We start from the raw sequence: 23,474 nt of genomic DNA on the forward strand, positions 1-23,474 counted from the left end.
CTTAATAATGTATAACACGTAACATAAGCTTACGACTATATACCGTTTTGGCTAATCAGACGCAAATCGAACTCACAATTAACTGAGTATCCACGCTTCACCGATCTTCTGTTAGACCAACGTGATAGGTGGTGAGCCGTATCGCTGGCTATAATTGTCGAGTCAACTGTGTTACCGGAAAAAATATTTTTCTTAAATTATGTTTTTTAATTTTTCAAATCTTCTATCGTGTGGGTAGTGAGCTGTCATACCAACCCCAACAACCCTGGCGTCAGGGTTACTATTGAGCCGCAAAGGCCCCTGACATAACTCATGTAACGACTACGTACTTACATCAGTAGGTAAGTAGTAACCGAGACCTACGGCTTAACGTGCCTTCCGAAGCAAGATCATCTTACTTTCGGACAATCAGGTGATCAGCCTGTAATGTCCTAACCAAACTAGGGATCACAAAGTGATTTTTGTGATTTCTCCCTACCGGGAATCGGACCCGGGTCCTCCGGATCGTGAGGCCGTAATTTTTTTAAATTAAAAAGGACCTTTAAATTAAATAAAATACTACCGGTACCAAGACCTATCTACATAATAAACGTATATAACTAATAGTAAACAGCCTTATATACATCCCACTGCTGGGACAGGCCTCCCCTCAATCAATCGGGGGTATGGAGCGTACTCGACCACGCTGCAATAAACGTATGCAAGAGAAAAATACAAAGAAAGAAGAAATGAGTTAAGCTTATCTCCAACAGAAAATTAATTACTTATAACAAAAAAATATAAAATTCAATTTATTAAAAGCTATAGAAAAGTCTTTACGTTCAGATATTTCACTGTTAAGTTTAGTATCAAAGCATGAAAAAGGAAAAACAAATGAAAACATTTATTTAATGGAAAGTTATTAAAAGAATTTGTTAAGCACCAGTTACCAAGGCTTTGACATCAAAGTGGTTCATTGTTTTTATATTAATAGGGAATATTTTTATTACTTATACTTACCCATAAAAGTAATATTATTATTTATATACTTAATTATTTTTTTCTTGACGAAAGTAGCAAATTCGAATCATATTTGAATAATGATCATTCTATGTACATAATAAAAACACATTATAACGGGTTCTTACCGCGTTTAAATAAGGGATATGAGACTCCCGATATTTCGACACTGTTGCAAGTGCCATGATCACGGGATGGATCGGTAAGAACCCGTTATAATGTGTTTTTATTATGATAACAATAAGAGATAAACCCAGATTATTTTTGTTTCTTTTTACAAAAAAGAATATATTTTTAAAATAGCAAAGTCGAAAGTGTACATTCCATTAGCAAATATAAAAGGCTTTCAATAAAATTTCACTCAGTATTCAGTATTCTTCTAGCGTATTACGGTATTAACAGCGTTTACTAAAATACCCGATCTTATACATCATTCTTGAACCTTTATGCGTTTGGTGTGAAAAAGCACTTAAGCTGACGCACATTGGAAAATGTATTTTTTTTTTATCCTGAGTGCCAATCCATCATTTTCCTCTATCAGTTGTGATATAATCAGTATCAGTGGTATACACATACATAACATAACATAACATAACAAATGCTTTATTGCACAAACAGGAAAAAACAAAATACAAAACAAAAGAGAAATAGAATTAGTAAAATAGGCGGCCTTATTGCTAAGTAGCAATCTCTTCCAGGCAACCTTTAAGTATAGGAGATATTGAATATTAAGTAATATAGCGGGATAGTGCAGCATGGGAATACTTGTGCATATAAAAATAAATACACTTTCGACTACATAAACTACATAATAATAATACACATAATTATAATTGTTATAATCAATAAATATCACTACTTAAACTACTACATTTACTACATACTTAGGGCTCTATCACACTAAAACTCGCTTCCTCCTTCATTATGCGAACTGCTAAAGAATGGAATTCTCTTCCTGCACATTGTTCCCTGGTACAAATAATTCGGGAATTTTCAACGAAAGAGTGAACAGGCAATATTTGGGCTCGCGTGCCTTAGACCACATCGCTGCTAAGACCATGCTGGATCGTCAAACGCACTCAAATCTTTTAATAAAATAAAAAGTCACTACGGCAACCATATGGTGGTGTACCTAACGGATAACTAACAAAATGTATACTTACAATTGTACATACAAACGCTACCTTGCCTGGGGCCTAAGCCAAGTTGCAAACGATTACGAAAAACGATAGTGAGAGTGATACAAATACTATATGGGACTGACACTTATGTTATGAGCCCTCAGGCCCCTCGCTGGTGTCTTGTGGGTTACGCAACCAGCAAGACACCAGTAAGGCTAACGTGCGCAATGTGATAAAAAATTTTCACGGACATTTTATCCATTCTGACGATATAATTATGTCGTTTTGTCGATTGGTGCTAATCATCATCATCATCAATTTAAGAGCCACGCTCTTGTCGGTGCAGCATTTCTGTAAAATACTCTCCATGCTACTTTTTTAGGGAAAAATAGGGCAGTGGTTTCCCTCTTGCCTTCCGCCCCGCAGTACTCTGTCTGACGCGAGTGGGATGGCGCCCAGAGTAGTCTATTACAAAGCCATACTAGGACTCCTGTCCTCTGCCTCTGAATAGTACTGACAGTTACTGCTGCCCTCTGTCAGGTTCCAGGTTACAGTCCCTGTGACATGCCCCTTCCGTCCTGCATTGCCGTACCGATGGCTCCCATCTCCGCCTCTGCAGCCGTTGAGGTCTTCACCCGTATCCCTGGGCAAGGGTTCAAGGGTTAAGGGTTTTAAGGGGATTGGTGCTAATATGTAAACCTAAATAAGTCATGTCGTTCTGTCAAAATACGAACAGAATAACGTACCACGCATGCTAGGAAAAAATCAAACTTACCGATTTCGGCAAAATTTATTGAATCGATCGATAATTTTATCATGCTGCGCATTTTGGCCCTGCTGGTGTCAATTGCATAAATTGTGTTGGTGGCGCGTTAGTGATAGCCACCATGGTGTGTTAGTGAGGGCCCTATCCCTGAGTCAACTATCCAATATTCCATCTCCTAACTTACTCACACCAGGTGTCTAGTGCCTGCCTCCTAAGCGCCAAAACATTAAGTTGAGCCTTTTCGACTGAACATAAATCAACAGAGAGCATCCGTGTCTAACTTCAAGCTTTTGGCAAAGGTCCAAAAAACTTGCAGCCAGCGGCGCCAATTGAGGATAGCTGCTTCTGCTGAAATGGATCCAGCTGTAATTACTGCTCGCTTGTTACTGCGATGGAACAAGCGACTTTGTATTGCTTATTTTATTTATAAATTGTTATTCTTTTCTGGATTCGAAGTAACAATAAATAAAATCAGTTGCTTATCAAACTTAAATGAGGCATCAAACTATTAATGTATCTATCTATTCTTCTTCTCTTGTTTGGGTTATAAATAGTCACCGGGACCAAGAATAACTGTCTATATATTTAAATAAAATGATGCGGCCTACGTGGGCCTGTGGTTGACCGTTGGGCTCACAATTTGAAGGTCCCAGGTTCGAATTCCCACCGTTCCTCATCTATATGTGTATGGCTGATTCCTAGTAGTGGTTGCCTGGAAAAAAATCGCTCATTTGTACTATATTCATGTGTTGTTTAATTTTTGTATGTTTCCATTATGTTGCAATATTTGATTTGATTTGATATCACTTTGATGGATAGACTTAGACTGTTCTAAATGGTGAATCATAAAGACAAATATCGGGTGAAAATAATAGTTGTTTTGTTGGTGGCATGTGCTCAAAGTTTTCGTTACGATGTCACTCTACGATGTCACTACAGTGCATGTCAGGGACCTTTGACGGCTCAATCATAACCCTGACATCAGGGTTGATGAGGCTGGTATTCCACCTCACAACACACACGATAAGATGAAGAATACAGTGTGTTAGTGACATCGTAACGAAAACTTTGAGGGATGATTCAGGCCATGATTCTGAGTTGTGAGTCATCCCTCAAAGTTTTCGTTACGATGTCACTAACACACTGTATTCTTCTTCTTATCGTGTGTGTTGTGAGGTGGAATACCAGCCTCATCAACTCTGATGTCAGGGTTATGATTCGAGCCGTCAAAGGTCCCTTACATGGCTCACGTATCGATTACTCACTTACATCAGTAAATAGTAACCGGGACCAACGGCTTAACATGCCTTCCGAAGCACTGTTCATTTTACTTTCGGACAATCAGGTGATCACAAAGTGTTTTTTTTTTATATGTCCCCACCGGGATTCGAACCCGGGGCCTCCGGATCGTGAGTCCAACGCTCAACCACTGGACCACAGAGACAGTATTATAAGGTAGACTAGAGTGCGAAATTCAACCCCTAAGGGGGTAAAAAGTCTAGGTTTCATGAGAATGAAGTCGCGTATAACTTTCTTCATCAAAGTACTTGCACGCTTCAGAAGTTTCACATAACGTAATGTTATTATAGCATCACGCGTTTTGATTGGATAAATTCTGATGCCATCCAGTGATATTGGAACAAGTAGTAGTGGATCGTATTAATTACATACATACACACATAAACTCGCGCATATTTCCCACCGGGGTAAGCAGAGACTATAGAATAGACTATAGACGTAGGTATTAATTCATCATCATCAATTTAAGAGCCACGCTCGTGTCGGTGCAGCATTTTCCATGATACTTTTTTAGAGAAAAATAGGGCAGTGGCTTCCCTCTTGCCTTCCGCCCCGCAGTACTCTGTCTGACGCGAGTGGGATTGCGCCCATAGTAGTCTATTACAAAGCCATACTAGGACTCCTGTCCTCCGCCTCTGAATAGTACTGACAGTTACTGCTGCCCTCTGTCAGGTTCCAGGTTACAGTTTACCTTTGTCTATACAACGCGTAAGATTATGTACTTAGATACAAAGTTATTCTTCTAAAAGACGGATTACGCATGTAAAACTATCGACACTAGACTATCGATATCTCCCCAGCACTACGCTATGTTGCTTGTTAACGCCGATACGGCAAACAACTGTCGATCTTCACTTACTTGATTAACAAACACTCTTCGTGAGCTTCGCGAAAATTCGTATGTATACTGGAAATTGCTTTTATGCAGCTTAAGGGATTAAAATGTGGCCGGCGAAGAGCAGATTTTTCTTAATTACTACGATTCTAGCCTTAAAAAAGGACCTCTTAAAACCCTAAGGTTAGGTTAGCGGACCTCGCAACAGAAACGGTTAAAACTATCAAACGACATAACGGCCTCTGAGGTTAGACTCACGATCCGGAGGCCACGGGTTTGAATCCCGGGGGGAGATATCACAAAAATCACTCTGTGATCCCTAGTTTCATTATGACATTATAGGCTAATCACCTCATTGTCCGAAAGTAAGATGATCCGTGTTTCGGAAGGCACGTTAAACGTTTAATAATAATAACGTTTATTTCCACAAAAAGACTTGGTACAATGCATTGCAAAATTTCTTAGGCTAAAAATACATTTATAAGTAAATTTCATAAGCCTCTGCAGCCGAACTAAGTACAACCTGTAACTCAGCATGCAGCGCCTATTCCCAACGGATTAAAAAATACTGTAGGGGAAGGTGGGGTAAGACGGTGACCCTAAGGTATTTCTTAAATTAAACCATCTGTTTATGATTGCACAATGCTTAACATTTATTAGGAACATAATCAGTCTTTCTTTTATTCATTTAAATCAGTCAAAACAAAAAAAATAAACTTCTTTTATAAAATAATCAACTTCAAAAATAAAATATATATCTCCCCATCTTGCCCCACCCATAGGGCAAAACGGGGTACCCCCTCGGGTAAGATGGGGTATGGGTTGTGGATAGAATAGTATTCTATATTAGTCGTCAATATCTTCACAAATTGGGCAGATATGGACAGCTTCGGCATCGTCATCTTCCACTCCTGCACAACCACAATGCGCCCATTTACCACAACTCTGACAAGTGATCCATCCTTCATCAGATTCGGAATATAAGCCATGACAATACAGACATTCTGTATCTTCATCATTCGACGAATGAGTTTCTTCTTCAGTCTTCTTGATTCTTTTATTGACAGATCTTTTACTTGCTCTTTTCCGTTTCTTTTGGTTCGTTTCCTTTGGTTTCTTACTATTTTGCCTTTCTTCTAGCTCTGCTTTATATGGTGACGAAGTAATAATAGCTGTTTTTCCCCGTCAATGCTCCCACTTGCTTTTTTCCAGTTGCTGCAATTACTTTGGACCGTGACTTTGGCACAACCGAAACACCTGTCTCGTCACAGTTATAAATCCTGTCAGGAGTGAAACATTTTTCGTCAAGTGTTCTTCCCAGCAGTTCGAAAAATTGTCCAACCGATACTTTATTGAACCCAGCGGCACGAGCCGCAGATGTGTTTTCCGGCTTTCTCAAACTCAAGTCAGGATGGCGATTTAGATATCCACGCAGCCAGTCCTTCCCAGCGTTTTCCTTGATATCATTAAACTTATGTTGTTTATTATTACGAACTGCTAACTCATATGCTAACTTCTGCAATTCGCAAGTTGTCAAACCAAATAACCCTTCCATTTCCTTGAGATACTGCACCAGTAATGTTTCTTCTTCTTCCGAAACAACTGTTCTAATTGGACCTAAGGAAACCTTGACATTGAGTACACTATTCTCATTTTTTCTTGCTTCATTGACTTTGCGCTCGAGGGTAGTTTGAGGGACATTAAAAATCTTGCTAGCCAATTTGTAACCTTTTTTCCCATCTAAAACTTCTTGAATAGCTAGCTTCATTTCTTCTTCACTCCAACCTCCTCTGTTAGTTTTTCGTTTGTAATTTCGAACCATGATCTATAAAATAAAAGAATAAAGATAATATAAGATCAATGGAAAAACAGAAGTGTCAAATGACGGGGTAAGATGGGGTACCTGCCCCGTCTTGCCCCTATGTAGGTACCCCATCTTTCCCAAAATGGTCTGGAAGGGTGTTTCATTATTTTTTGAGGTTATGAAACCAAGCAACCGTATTGAATTCATGACTTCAGAATAGTAAAATAATCACATATCAATAAAAAAATACGAGACACAACTTATATATCATACACAAAGCACAGTCACGCAAATTTTACATGGTAAAAATAAGATAAAACCACTATAAATTAAAAAAATACACTTACCAAGGCGCAACGTGCTCACTATCGACCAGATCTTTTGTGACACTGAAAAGTACTGGTAAATGCCGTTATATGGCGCTATAAACATCATCCTAGCTTTTTTGTATTATCGGTTTCCACAAGGTCCCCATCTTACCTCGCTACCCCGTCTTACCCCACCTTCCGCCAACAATAGTTTTCTGTCCTTATTCAGTACTCATACGTGTAACACCCAAACAATTTTTATGTATATTAACTCAAAGGGAGGTAAGCACCCACACAGTCGATATCACACCCGTATACTTTCGGACAAATAAACTATTATTAAGCGATTCAATTACGAAGGAACTGGTGCCCACGTCCTCGTGCTCTGATGTGGAGGTTCTCAAACTGCGCCGTGTGTAGCTCCCCGTCTACAGGTAGTACCTAGAGCTCTGTCCACTCCGACAATACTATGCTTCATCGTTTCGAGGCCTCACAACCACAACCCGCAACCTTTCCTTATATTAGTCTCAAGATGGATATGATGTCACAGTGACAGATTACCAGAATTAAGTGATGATGATGGAGCGGTTAGGTACGCAGGATATATTAAGGTGCGCAGACGTTCACGCAAAACGCAGGCGCATACACTCGTCTTACCCCTCCTTGCTTCACTGGAACGGAAAACCGATACTGCCAGATGATGTCTGGCCGACGATAACTATATAATTGATCCATAGAATATGCTTTATGTGTGATAAAACTCAGACAGCACCGTGAGCCTAGGTTTGCGCCCAACTACAACTGGGCACCCTCAGGCCTCCAATTACAAATTTAATCTCATTTATGTGCCAACTGCTATTTAGTTATATTAGTTATTGATGCTGATTCCTGTATAAACCATCTAATTTTATTTTAAGTTAGTGTCATTTTCTTATTTGCCGAAATGAAAGAGACGGGTATTTAGTATTTGACAGGCAGAAATCTAAAACAACAAAACAATAAAAATTCTACCACCATTGTCAATAAAATCTGAAGCAAACTTATAAAAAAATATGACCAAAAATACAAATTGGTGACACTGAATTAGACCTCTATCTTGAATTGAAACAACGTATGGTACTACGAACGCTAGAAAATACTATAAAATAAAGTGAGATGAGGCGCAGAAAAAAAAGGTTTGAGAACCTCTGTCCAGGCGATATATGTATAGGTGGCGTGAACCTGCACTATTTGGAGGCTATTTGCGTGTTTGCGTTATAAAAATTGCAATGTTCTGTATACGTGCCTGGAATGATACATGGGACTCTCTAACATAGAATAGGGGCTAGGAAAATCAGTGCTGAATACAATACGAAACTTCAACTTCAACACAAAAAGTTACTTGTGTTAGAATAGTGCCAATTTTGGAAGAAAAAAAAGTGCTATCCTTTACTTATTATGAGTAAGTCTTACGTCAAACTAAAATTAAAATTGCGTCTGATTTGGCACCATTAGGTTTGAAGCCTCGTATCCGCTAGGCAACAACTAACGCTCAACACGTAACACTCAACATGTACGACAACGTTGCACAACAGCGAGCGACGTTGCCAGCTGAAGCGCAACATGTCGCTCGTCTTGTTGTTGGTTTAGGAATCATCGTTAGTTGAGGCTCAATTGTTGTCGTGTGGAGACGTGACGGACAACAACAGTAGTTCCTCTGGCGACATATCGTCGACGACAGACGTGTAGTAGATACGTAGGCAGACAGCTGAGTATTGTTAAACAAAAGTTCCGCGCTAACTTTCAACATGTTGGGCAACATATTGTGCAACATAATAATATCATGCCCCAAATGTTGCCAAGTGGAAATACGGCTTAAAGAGCATCGTTAGTTGAGCATCAATTGTTGTCGAGTGGAGACATGACGCGCAACAACAGTAGTTCCTCTTGCGACATGTTGTCGACGACGGACGCGTATTAGATGCGTAGACAGACAACGTTGTTAAACAAAAGTTCCACGTTAACTTTCTACATGTTGGGCAACATCTTGTGCTATATGTTGCGCGCCAAATGTTGCCAAGTAGAAGCGCGGCTTAAATAAATCTAAACGAGTGCCTTGGTGAAGTTGTGAATGAGACAATCGGTAATGACATGTCGATTCCGTGAAAATGTCATCACTGTCGCTGTCGTTTGTCATAATCATTTGCAACTTGGGTAAGGCACCAGAAGGGCCATTTTGTAAAGGAGAATTATTATGTTTTTTTCTCCTTAAACATAGTAAGTTAGGTATTATGTTCTCAAACGGTAGTTTGTGATAAAGTAGGTAATTATGATAAGAATATTTCATTAATCCGAACCGTGCTTATGAAAACTCACAAAGAGAAAATTAAATAAAAAAAAAGTAACTTGGATGGGACTTGAACCCGCATTCTCTTTTACATAAATTAATTCATTTATATTTTTCGAACATTGTAACATTCTCATAATAAGTGAAATAATAATTTACCAGGAATCATGACAAAATATGAAATTGGTACGCAATAATTTGTAGTGTTGAAAATGTAACTATGAATTACATATTCACATTCAAATTATCCACCAATAATTAAGTATTATATTAATATTACAGTGGATAATAGTGGGCACAATAATAATATAAAACTCTCTTGTTAGTATTTCGCAGTATTGACTACCGTATCAGTGTATTTTTTTTACGTGACTTATTGTAGATTTGCCGCAGATGGCATTAACTACTTGGCCGGACAAATGGGGAGCGCTGAGGGCTCTCACCCGGTACAAAATTTAAGACAACAGGCCTGAGGCTCCCCAGTTGCGCGCGAACCTTGGTTCAGGACATATCAGTGTCAAATTAAGAGCTTTGTAAGTAAAAACAATTTATTATTAAATAAAAAAATAAATAAATAAAAACCAAAAATAAAATAAATAAAAACCTAATAAATAAGGAAATATTCGTTCTTGTCGTCAAAAACTACCACAACATAGCTTGAAAAATTAAACTAAGTGCATGCAAATTGTTTGGTAACTCAAATGGGAGGATTAGTACCGGACTTGCACCAATGGTTTACTAATTTATTTTACGCACCATTTTTAGTTTCACAGTTGGCTATCGATTGCAGACGGCGATACGGATCACCACGTTGTTTTTTTTTGACGTGACTTATTGTTAGATTTGCCGCAGATGGTGTTAACTACTTGGCCGTACAAATGGGGAGCGCTGAAGGCTCTCATCCGGTACAACGTTTAAGACAACAGGCCTGAGGGTGCCCAGTTGGGCGCGAACCTCGGCTCAGGGCGTCGTCTGAGAGAAAAAATATTTGAAAGAATTAATCGACCCTAGTGGGTCGATAGCGATAAGCGCTGAATGAGGGAAATCGTCGACCACGCCGGCGGGGGCGGGATCGGGGACCTGAAGTGTTTGGTGTCGCGAGCTGATTGGCTGTCTCTATGGTCACCACGTTTTTCGAATATAGCTCGGTTAATCGTATGTACTTGGTTCATCATGCGAATAGATGTACAATAAGCTGCAAACGTCCAATCAGTTTCTTGAAAAGTAATATTTTTTTTTTTATTGTAAAATGTTTATTTTTCATAAGAAATACAGAAAATATGGGTACAATAAAAAACCCACAAAACCAATTCCTCGGTTTGTCTGTGGGAGTGGAGTTCGCTTGATGTTATGTTTAAGATACTTAAAGTTAACTTACAGCTAAGAGATCTTTTGCATGAGATGTTTAAATAAAGACTCCTGGTTACATGTCGTTTCTGTAATTAACCAAAAACGTAGTGTGAAGAGTGCAGGTATTTATAACTACTCCACGCCCGTAAATCCTATCCGGGTCACCAGAGAAACTGGAAAAGATCTGTACTCAGCAGTGCGATGTATATAAGTTATGTATTTCATATTTATGTACGATAAGGTGCAAAAGTCCTATCAGTTTCTTGAAAAGTCTAAAATTACTGGTTGCATTTAAACCTCCTGGTTACATGTCGTTTCTGTAATAGAGCAAAAACATCTACAAAAACATAAATTTTGTAATGATGACAACTAATTGTTCATAATTTCACCACTGTTTACAAATAATTCGCTGGGCTCAGTGACTGAACTTTTTCTCTTTGATTGTACATGTGGCTACCCCTCCGAATAAGGCTACCCCAATCGAGAGTGTTTTGTTTTCAAAATTTTGTCAAGCTACGTTATTGACAAAATTTCAATATTTACAAACTATTTAGTAAATACCATGCGACGTGTCTATACGTAGCCGGTTGCAGGAATGGAGCGATTTAATTAATCACTGGTTAAACATCTCGTGTTCAGATGGCGGGTGAGTCGTTGATTGATTACTCAATACTGATGTCGGGGAGGATTGTCACTCGATTGTATTGAGTAAAGTCGTCATTATAAGACTTGCTTTTGGAGAATTTCATTACAAATATGTTAATAACATCTTCTTCTAACGTGTGGATTGTGAGGTGAATTACCAACCTTATTAACCCTGGTGTAATATCCTAACCAAACTAGGGATCACAAAGTGATTTTTGCGATATGTCCCCACAGGGATTCGAACCCGGGGCCTCCGGATCGTGAGCTTAACGCTGAAGCACTGGACCACGGAGGTCGTAAACGCTAGCAGGTCGAAACGACTACTGCTATTTTTTGGTTGTTTCGCATCGCTGTGTTTGGAGTGGTGAAAATCGCTTCAGGAATCTTTTGGAATGGGCTGGATTAGGACTATATTAGGACTACAGAGTCAAACAAATTTAAGTTAACACGATCTCGACTATTCGAACCCGCTGCAGTCCTCATCGACCCATATAAAAAAGAGGTCTTAGTCGATACGCAGCGCGGACCGAACCGCTTGCAGTTCGAATCGACTAAAGATCCAGTCCACAACAAAAGTAAATAGAAGCATTATTTTCATTTCTTATTTAATCACATTTACGGAGTGATTGTAATAGACACAAGACACTGTTCTTTCATATTTCTCAATAACGAAGTTTCCCTGTATAACTCTCTGTTATTATTTTATTCTTGGAATGAGATATTTCCTTATTCTTTATCCTCGTAGTTTTGTCATTCGGTACCTATATAATTCAGAATTGGTGTTCTGAAAAGATTCCTACATCTACTATTTTTTATTATATTAAGTGTACCTATTCTACTTCCTAATCTAATTTTCTGATACAAAACGTTAGTAAATTTCACTATCTAATAGGGCAAAGAGCAACAGTATATAAACAAATTCATCTCTTATATTACAGTAATCCTCGATACCGACCCCGCCGGCGTAGTCGACGACTTCTCTCATTCCGCGCTTATCACTATCAACCCACTAGGTCGAAAAATTCTTTCAAATATGATCCCCTCAGAAGCACCCTGAGCCGAGGTTCGCGCCCAACTGGGCACCCTCAGGCGCGTTGTCTTAAATTGTGTACCAGGTGGAAGGCCTCAGCGCTCCCCATTTGTCCGGCCAAGTAGTTACAAAACTTATAATTGAACTTAACTTTCTTCTGCGACAGTACTGTCGTGTCATCGAATTGAGAAATTGAACGTCAAACGTCCCAAAATGTGTAATTAATGAACGCGTGAAGTGTCGGTGACGTTGTGTGACGTATCTGTACGTTCGACGGCTGATGTATTAAAGCGCGCGTTTGTATGACCAGTCGTTAATTAAACTATTGTTACGAGATCACGTTAAATAATTATGTAGTGTGTAACTGGCTCTGATAGGTCTGAAGACTTATCCTTTGTTAATAAGCTCAGTTTCGATACAGTTCAGATTCATAAATTGAATCGCTTGATTTTGTACCAGTAGGTAAAATGCTTAATTCTGCTAGTATTTTTTTTGACGTGACTTATTGTAGATTTGCCGCAGATGGCATTAACTACTTGGCCGGACAAATGAGGAACGCTGAAGGCTCTCACCCGGTACAACGTTTAAGACAACAGGCCTGAGGGTGCCCAGTTGGCCGCGAACCTCGGCTCAGGACGTTGTCTGAGAGGAAAAATATTTGAAAGAATTAATCGACCCTAGTGGGTCAATTTAATAATTAAAAGGATATCACAATAAATGTTTATAAATGACTCTAATTATAAGTTGGACACGTAGAACGGATGAATGGTAATAGGATTACATATAAGGCGAAGTTTGTAGGTAGCGATTGATGAATGTGGAGGAAGCAAGAGAAGTGTGTCAGGATCGAAGCAAATGGAATTCTATAGTCTCTACTTACCCCGGTGGGAAATAGGCGTGAGTTTATGTATGTGTATGTATGTTGTAGGTAGAGCTGGCAGAGAAAGATCTGGAAGGACGAAGAAAGAAGAAACTGAAGAAAGCCTTAATTAAAAAAGGTTTAGTACAACCTACTATGAACCGACGCGCGTGTATGAAACGATTGATGAATTAGGAAACAAGAAGTATGTCAAGTCTGTGCGAATACAATTCCATAGTCTCTGCTTACCTCGGTGAGAAATAGGCGTGAGTTTTTGTATGTAGGTAAATAACTCTAATATTTGTCTAAATTTTATAAAAAATAGGTATACCTGTGGGATAAAGAAATAAAACGGAATATTTTAAATATCTTTACTCCTTCTATTTTAATTAATTTTAACAAAAAAAAGCTTCTTCCCTTATCCTCTAACCCTGACCGACATCCCACCATAGACTTCCTTTCTTACTTTTTAAATCTGCCTTACGTCCCATTCATTAACCATCCTCCATTCATACCATAAACAATAATATTCCCATTTATTATCCTTCCACAGTATTCTCACTTTCCTACATAATTTCCTGTAAGTCTAACTACGACAATGTACAGTTAAGACACCGGTAATGTAATAATTATGATTAGATTTTGAGAATTACGTTACAATACTGCATATCAACGTTACGCGGCACGTTAAGCCGTTGGTCCCGGCTGCATTAGCAGTCGTTAATAACCACCAATCCGCACTGGGCCCGCGTGGTGGTTTAAGGCCCGATCTCCCTATTCATCCATAGGGAAGGCCCGTGCCCCAGCAGTGGGGACGTTAATGGGCTGATGATGATGATGATGACTGCATATCTGCTTATTAGCGATTCTCCTCCTTCACTGATGTGGGGCTCAAATCTGTATGTAACATTACATGCGAATGCTCCTAGTGAGGGAGCACCTTTATATATTAACAATAGCACGAAATGTTTCTCAACCTTTCCAATAAGATTCCTTAACAAAACTACATTCTCCCTCTATCTCTTTAACTATCTCCCGAACCTCGATCGCCAAGACAGTTCCTCCCAAGGCCCAATCAGCGGAATGCCTCTATTCCATTAACCAAATGAACCGCAGCAAAAATACGTTTGTAAACGAAAATTGTTGGTGGGATCGTTTCGCCGACATGCTTACTGGTGATGTTATCATCCCTATTCGATTGAATGCGAATGAAATCGTTAATAGAATCGAGTGCAACAAAGAAATTCTTTGCTTCTTTGCTGGATTGCGAGTGAAGAAATTGATGTAAAATACTGGGCATAGAATAAAGAATAGCACTTCGTAAAGAACGGTCCCCGCACCAAATCGTTGCTAGTTTTACCTCACCCCCTCTGGATCTTAGCTGCTAAGGTGTAAAGCCCATTTTCGCTCGCAGTTACGAGTTAGGCGACCCACGGTAAGAATGAAATCTTTGTATGGAATGTTCTGGACATTTCTTGCAAATAACAGGTTGTTCACGCCAACATTATGGACTGACCATACAAGCAACAGGCTCGCTTGTCATCATAAGGTTCATAATATTGCAATATAGAATTTCAATTCATGTTTGGTGGATTCCAAGAGTTGTGGCTGGATGGCAATAAACTCGCCCCGTATTAGATGGGACTTAAACATAGCTGGCTATTACACCTCTGTCTACCCCTTTGGGAATATGGGCGTGATGCTATGTTATGCTATGACTTCAATAATTTCTGTGATTTTCTGTGAAAAACATGAAAATTCGTCTCAACCATCATCTCTAGCATTGTCCCGTTTTTCACTGTGTCCGCTTACCTTGCGTAAAGATTTGACTGGGCCGGTTTTTTACAGAAACGACTGTCTGTCTGACCTTCCAACCCGCGAAGGGAAAACCAGCCCAATACAGGTTAGGTCACATCCGAAAATGCATTTCTCGGGAATGTGAGTGAAAATTCGTTTCAACGCCAATGTAATAATTTACAAAACGTCACATCACTATTGCGCGTTTGTTTTAGACGTCGTTGACGCCGCTGTAATATGTTGGAACTAAAAGTTGGTGCAGAATGTACGCTTTTTTGAGATGACGTCACTTTTTATTTGAAGTTGTATTTCACGTAGACTATGTAGCTGACGCAGCGAGCGCATTTGCGAGTTTATTCTCCTCGTTTGTAATGGTTTGACATACATAAAAGTTTTCTATACGGGTTAAATACATTATAGGTATACATGACATTGCAATGCGTGGGCACGTGTCACGAAACAAATACCGCGAATTTGAATGGGAAATCTATACGGAACATATCTGAGCAGTTACGTTATCAGTTCAACGTAATAATCGAGTAAATAAATACAAGCAAACACGCTGGTAATAGTTAGTTATATTGTGTACATATATATTTGAACATTGTTTTAGGTTTACGCGGTTATTCATAATAAAAACACATAATAACGGGTTCTTACCGCGTTTAAAACAAATAAATAAATAAAAATATCGGGAGTCATATCCCTCATTTAAACTCGGTAAGAACCCGTTATTATGTGTTTTAACTATATATTTGAAATATAAAAAATCAATGCTATTGGAAAATAATGTTTTCTCGTCCTCAGTTTCTGTCCTGAGAGCGCCAAATTAAATTCTGCATAACATAGCCTACAACCACCGGACAATCAATACGCTTCTAGTGACATGTGGTTTAGAAGGCGGGAACAGACATGCATACACATACTCGTATAGGTAGGTATTTACATAACGATCAAACACATAACCCTCGTTTTTGCTTCGCCGCAGTACACTGTGACGTTTTTTTCTTTAAAGTGAGTGTAAGTGATAAAATATCGAAAATAATGTTGAGTTTTTCAATTCAAATTACTAAATAAAACATATAAAACTAAACAAACTCCCAACTATATCCCATTGGGGTAGTCAGAGGTACATCCATCGCAAGATGAACTAAGTACCAAAACTTCATAGAGCTGTCTTTTTTTAAATAAAAAAGTGATTTTAATAGTTTTAGACTTGTATAATAGCAATTTGATTGTTAACATTTCATGATATATTGACCTCAGGAACTACTTAATTGCGTACATTGTCCGAAATCTTTGATCCACAATATAAATATCTACCGAAATGGCATCTGCGGCTTAAGATCGTCCTAGTGACGTCAGCAGGCGTCTATTGTCTTGCTATGAATGGCGTAATCCCGGGACAATGGATGAGCACCGCACGCCACACGGCTGTACGGTCACGAGTACTAATATGTATACACTTTGATACCACGTCACATTATCTTTTTTGACAAATGAAACCGTCATCATCATCATCATCAGCCCATTAACGTCCCCACTGCTGGGGCACGGGCCTTCCCTATGGATGGATAGGGAGATCGGGCCTTAAACCATCACGCGGGCCCTGTGCGGATTGATGGTTATTAACGACTGCTAATGCAGCCGGGACCAACGGCTTAACGTGCGTTCCGAAGCACGGAGGAGAAACCGTAAGTCTCATTAAATGTCAAATATCATAGTGCGACAGGGTTCTAAAGTGGGTATATGTTATTGCTCATGACTGTACATCGCAGGTGGCAGAAATGTAAGGAAGCGGACGTGGAAACAACTATTGTTGAATGTTAAATTGTTGTTACATCGATAGCTCCTAAAAGTAGCCTTTTTAACCCCCCAGAGCTATCAAACCGATTCATCTAAAAAGTAATATTACAATTTGACATTTGCGCATATCAAAAGTAGGTGCGCAATGCAAACAAAATGAAATGTCAATGTCTATATATCCATTGGTCCATCATGCTAGAAAGGATACAATCCGTTTGTTGTTTTTTTACTTTCCCGGGAAGATAAGCAGCAGCAAGGCGCGAATTGTATCGAGGGCTTCGACCAATAGACACAGCGAATGCTATCTACGTGGATAGACGACGTTCGGCTATTGGTAAAAGGTATATATCTCGCCACGCGCGACACGGTTGCCGTGGCACGAGGGCTGAACGCATTCTATTTTTATTCGTTCGAAATCCAGCAGAGAACCCAAACAAAATAATAAATGCAACTTACGTGTATATGGGCATCCTGTCACTATCTTTGAACCAGAGCATCATGGCGACATCTCTGGCCGGAGCCGCCAGGTCGCACGGTAGACGGGTGGTGGACCCCGGCGCTGACCACACTTGGATCACTTCTGAAAGAGGTAATTCAATTATAAGTACGATCAGCAAAAGGTCGAGCCGTTGCGGGCTGGCGGAGGAAGACCTAGAAGGACGTACATTGACCAAATTGGAGATGTCCTTAGAAAAGTTTTACGCTGAAGTACGTAAATGAAAAGATTGATGAATGTAGAGGAAGCAAGGGAAGTGTGTAAGGATCGACACAAATGGAATACCAGTCTCCTTACCCCGATGGGAAATAAGCGTGGGTTTATGTGTATGTGTGGAACAGTGGTACTCTAGTTCGAAAGGTCTAAACCGATGTGTTTTTAATTTATTTTAAAATTGGTGTTTCGATCTTAAATGATTATCATATGCAGTGCAGGCCCTCCGAATTATGGAGTATACAGTAGCCTGGACCGGTACGTATGTAATCGTTACATAAGCCATGTCAAAAATATAGTCATCTCCCTAGCATTATCCCTTTTTTCAGGGTCATATCCTGAAGATTTGACAGGTCCGGTTGTTTACAGAAGCGACTGCCTGTCTGAACTTCCAACCCGCGAAGAGAAAACCAGCCCAATACAGGTCAGGTCACATACCTCCGAAAATGCATTTCTCGGGTATGAGGTAACCACCTCACGATGTTTTCCTTCACCGCTGAGCACGTGATAATAATTTATGATCTAAACATTCATTAGAAAACATATTCGACAATCATTGGTTTAGGCTTGAGCTGGTTTCGAACCTGCGACCAGGCAAGCGTTTTACCAACTAGGCTACCTCGGCTCGATAACGACTCGATATTATAAACGTTAGTACGTATAATCGAAAAATGGCTTTGTTGCCAAAGCGTTGCGTTTACTGCCATATGTATACATTTTAATAATATGAATTGTATAGCGACCATCACCGGTGAAGAATTACAGCCCTAACAAAGCAGTGGTATTTTTTTCTTGCTTTCTTTTACATTAATACAGATAAAGTATGAATAATACCTAAGTTGATATATATATGTAATACAGTATTGTAGAAAAATGCAACGCATAAACTCGATATCTTGTTTCAACTTCCACTTGTCTTCCGAACAGCTTCAAATGAACACTCACAGAGAACAAAACATTTTCATAAACGTCAAAAGTTCCCCTTTAATCTATCGGCATGAACAAAAAGACGGCTGTCTCATTATTTTCGAAATCATATTCAAAAGATAAAGAGAGTTTTTCAAAAGGAATCATCGGATGGCTCTGTGGAAAAATTCAACTCTCGTAGGTATAAAAAGGAGAAATTCTCGAAACGTATTGTCCGGTCCTGGAGTCACATTAACACAGAAAAAGCTTGGATTTAATGACGCCTCAAAGCTTTTGTCCCTCCCCCTACTCTGCCCCTACTAACTCGATTCACACGTTTCGGGAGCTTTGATCTCCCGATTTTCCTTTGAAGGATGGGGTGGCCACGAAACATGATAAGAAAACATTTTGCGACTTCATTATAATATGGTTGGCTTTTGTTTATCACTTCAAAAACTCCATTCATCTTTTCAAGTTGATCAGCCGGCCCATAAATATGGTCCATCATGTTTTCTCGGGCATACCTTACGAACTTTCGAGATGTCACTTATTTCTCATTTGAAAACAAATTCGGGTTCAGTGGTTACAGCCCGGTCTGAATTTGAACCTGTATTCTAACGATGAAATTTATGTTTTTGACATAACTCATGTAGATTTGCCTCATATTGGCCGGAAATGGAGCATATTATGTGTTCCCTCACTTTAGCTGTTTAGGCTGTTGAACAATGCATTAAAAATACATACATACAAACATAAACTCACGCCTATTACCCACCCGACTACGGAATTCCATTTTCTTCCATCCTGACACACTTCTCTTGCTTCCTCCACATTCATCAATCGTTTCATACACGCACGCCGGTTCAGAGTAGATCGTACTGCAAGTTTCTAAGGACATTCAATGCATTAAAGAATCAAACTTCAAAATTTATTTATTCAGTGGGTAATTTACAGTAAAAATTTACAATTTAAATTAAGACCCCAGAAGAATTCCGCATACGAGTAGATAAGTAGGTATTTCGTAGCCCCACAGTCCGTCTTTGAGCCGACACTCGCCGAGATGTCGTTATTACAACGCATTACCAGGTCCAACTTCTATGGATCTTTGATTATTCCAAAATTGTGTTTTCGGGTAATTGAAAATTCTCTTTGTTTCCCGTCGCGACGCCGACACTGATGATTGGATATTGGCTTTCGGTTTAAATTGAAATTTTTGTCTTTTATTTTTCCCATGGCTGGATAAAATTGAGAATATTGAGATCCACAAAGATGGATGAGCATGAAATTGTTTGAAACATGGGTTTAAAGGAAAAAATGCGATAAAATTTGAATTTCGAAGATTTCTTGATTTAGTGTTTGATATGTAATTTCAAATACAAATTCGAAAGTTCTATCGGTTTCTCCAGATTATATAAATTAGGATATGAAAAACCGGACCTTTCAAATCTTTAGGTTAGGTAAGCAGACCCTGTGAAAATGATGATAAAAATTAGTATAGGACTCTCCTGCAGGGCTAACATGCGCAACGTGATAAAATTATCGATCGATTCAATAAATTTTGTCGAAATCGTCGATTAATTTGATTTTGTTCGTATTTTGACAGAACAACATGACTTAATTAAAACACATAATAACGGGTTCTTACCGCGTTTAAAATAGGGTTATGAGACTCCCGATATTTCGATACTGTTGCAAGTGCCATGATCACGGGATGACTGATGAGATTGGAGTGGAGTAGGTAGATCTCATATCCCTATTTTAAACGCGGTAAGAACCCGTTATTATGTGTTTTAATTATGATAATAACCGCGTAAACTTGAAACAATGTACAACATGACTTGCTTGGGTTCCCATATTAGCACTAATCGACAAAACAACATAATAATATCATCAGTATTGATGAAATGACCATGATAATTTTAGTTTTGCCCTACTGATCATTACAGACATAAACCAATCTTTATTCTTATTACAGTTTTCCTGAACAGACGAAGAAACTGGATAGCTGAACACACTACGTAGGTAAGTTTACAAATTCGTAAACAATTTACTTAAGTAAGTACGTAGTCGTTACGTGCACTATGTCAAAGGGCTTTGGTTGGCGGCCCAATAATGCATCGACGGGCGAGGTTGACCATCGACCTTAGAACCTTTAAGAGAAGAAGAACAATGTACCTATCTACTATGTGGATTTCATCAGGTGGGTTAGCGGCCTCCGTGGTCCAGTGGTTGAGCGTTGGGCTCACGATCCGGAGGTCCCGGGTTCGAATCCCGGTGGGGACATAGCACAAAAATCACTTTGTGATCCCTAGTCTGTTTAGGACATTACAGGCTGATCAACTGATTGTCCAAAAAGTAAGATGATCCGTGCTTCGGAAGGCACGTTAAGCCGTTGGTCCCGGTTACTACTTGATGATGTAAGTAAGTAGTCGTTACATGAGCCATGTCATGGGCCTTTGGCGGATCAATAATAACCCTGACACCAAGTTTGATGAGGTTGGTATTCCACCTCACAACCCACATGAAGGATGTCGTGAAAACCAACAAAGGGATCTAATTATTATAAAATTATACAAATAACATAACATAAATAGCCTATATATGTCTCACTGCTGGACACAGGCCTCCCCTCAATCAACCGGAGGGGGTATGGAGCATACTCCACCACGCTGCTCCATTGCGGGTTGCTGGAGGTATTTTTACGGCTAATAGCCGAGACCAACGGCTTAACGTGCACTCCGAAGCACGGAATCAACTTATTTTTCAGACAATCAGGTGATTCAAGCCTGAAAAATCCTTACCAAACAAAGGACAGTCTCACAAAGTGATTTCGACAATGTCCCCATCGAGAATCAAACCCGGACCTCCAGATCGTGAGGTTAACGCTCTAACCACTAGACCACGAAGGCTGTTAAATTTATACTAGTTAAATAAAATAGCCAAACTGAAAATTCAAAATTTTATAACATCTTTATTCAGTAGGTAACATAGTTACACTTTTTTTACGTAACGAACGTCTTATCCGCTTAAAACTACTGCAGCTTCTCACAACCTGTGTAGCTCAGGAAAGTAGCTGGAAGAAAAACCTCGGCACAGTGTCTTAGACGTTTTTTTTTTAATCTGTGTAGTTATCAACACAGCTATTAATAAAAATATAGAGGTATCGAAGCATTTAATATTTAAATCTGCAAAAAAAATAATGCTTTAATATTTGCGCTTGTATTTGACTTTACGTATGTTTGCAAATAGAATGTTGAATGCTGCATACTACAAGAATCTCGTAATACAAGACACCGTTGTCTACAAAGGTTTAATATATACAGGAGGAACGCGAAACTAAGAGGGAAGACAAAGGCATGCCGCATCAAATGGAAGCTTTGAATGGATGACACAATGCGATTGCGCAGTAGGCGTTCAGATCTGTAGTTTCTTAATTCTTTAAAGGTGCATAAAGTCATGGTTCCTAATCATAAATCATAAACTGCCTATATACGTCCCACTGCTGGGCACAGGCCTCCCCTCAATCAATCGGAAGGGGTATGGAGCATACTCCACCACGCTGCTCCACTGCGTCCTCCGAAGCACGGAATCATCTTACTTTTTCGGTCAACCAGGTGATTCAAGCCTGAAAAGTCCTTACCAAACAATGGACAGTCTCACAAAGTGATTTCGACAATGTCCCCATCGGGAATCGAACCCGGATCTCCAGATCGTGAGCCTAACGCTCTAACCACTAGACCACAGAGGCTGTTATAATAATAATGATAATAAATAAAAAGGTTCAATACAAAAGTTCCTAATAATAAATAAAAAATAAAATAAAATTATTTTTATTACGGGAAACTTGGACCCAGGTTGTTAGTAACAATGATTTCTTACTCACTAATATTAGTATTACATAGATGCACAATACACACACATCATCATCATCATCATCATCAGCCGTACGACGCCCACTGCTGGGAATAGGCCTCCCCCAAGGATCTCCACGACGATGATGACACACACATATACGATAAAATTGAAATAAAAATATGACATTTATTTACTGCTCTTGTACAAGTGACTCATGGAGCAATGAGTCATGTACGGACAGTTCAGCCTACTTACAATCATGCTCAGGATACTGTTGGGGCTGGCGCGGATCCTACGAGTCAATGATGTGCCTCGTTTACGCATTGTGGTGTGGAAGCAGTCGACCCGCGCCCCATAATAATAACAATTGTATCTTTCTTATTAACATTGGTCGAGCAGGCGCCATAGTCCCCCATAGCCCCAGTATCTCGGTCCACTAACCCCCAACCCAATTGTCCAGTTCCCTTTGTTCCCATAATCTGCAATAGTCCTACACGAACCAGGGATTGTCTTTGGGTTCACTCCCATAGTGCATACAGGGAGTATCGCCGGTTGGTGTCACACCACATTTAGATTAAGTAAATTGTCTTAAGGGGCCTCCACGTGTTGGCTTCAGCTCCACGCACACCTTCCAAAAGTCCGCGGGACTCCACACGCCCGAGATATGGAAACACTTTATTACGCACAAATGTACAATTACAGGAAAAAGCTTACTCTAAGGTGGGAAAAAGCGGTCTTATTGCTAAGAGCGATCTCTTATAGACTATCTTCGACAGAGGATTTAGTACACTTGTACAGCTGCAGTGTAGCGCGCAAAAAAGTAAAATAAAATATACCTAAGTGAAAATAGATAAATTTTACATAGATTTAAACTATTAACATTTTATACCTATGTGTAAATGTTCTTATTTCTTAATTTATTTTTAATAAGTCACCGTGGTATCTGTGGTTTGTTGGTTTCCCCGATGGGTAAGGCAAAGGGAACTATGCCCATACAGCCATGTCTTACGTATTTTTTTTTCTTGATGATTAATGAAATGATGAAAGGTGATGATGATG

The 23,474-nt window shown here is 39.4% G+C and overlaps 1 protein-coding gene across 1 annotated transcript in view; it reads right to left on the reverse strand.

Moving 5' to 3' along the window:
- Positions 1–23,474, reverse strand: part of LOC126374855 (nephrin-like) — a 153,474-nt gene that overhangs the window by 46,214 nt on the left and 83,786 nt on the right. The window contains exon 3 of the mRNA XM_050021613.1: positions 17,402–17,525. Within this exon, the coding sequence (XP_049877570.1) occupies positions 17,402–17,525 (124 nt within the window). The remainder of the gene's footprint in view (positions 1–17,401; positions 17,526–23,474) is intronic.

This window comes from Pectinophora gossypiella, chromosome 18, assembly GCF_024362695.1.
Source record: "Pectinophora gossypiella chromosome 18, ilPecGoss1.1, whole genome shotgun sequence".
In the NCBI taxonomy this organism is placed as follows: Eukaryota; Metazoa; Arthropoda; class Insecta; order Lepidoptera; family Gelechiidae; genus Pectinophora; species Pectinophora gossypiella.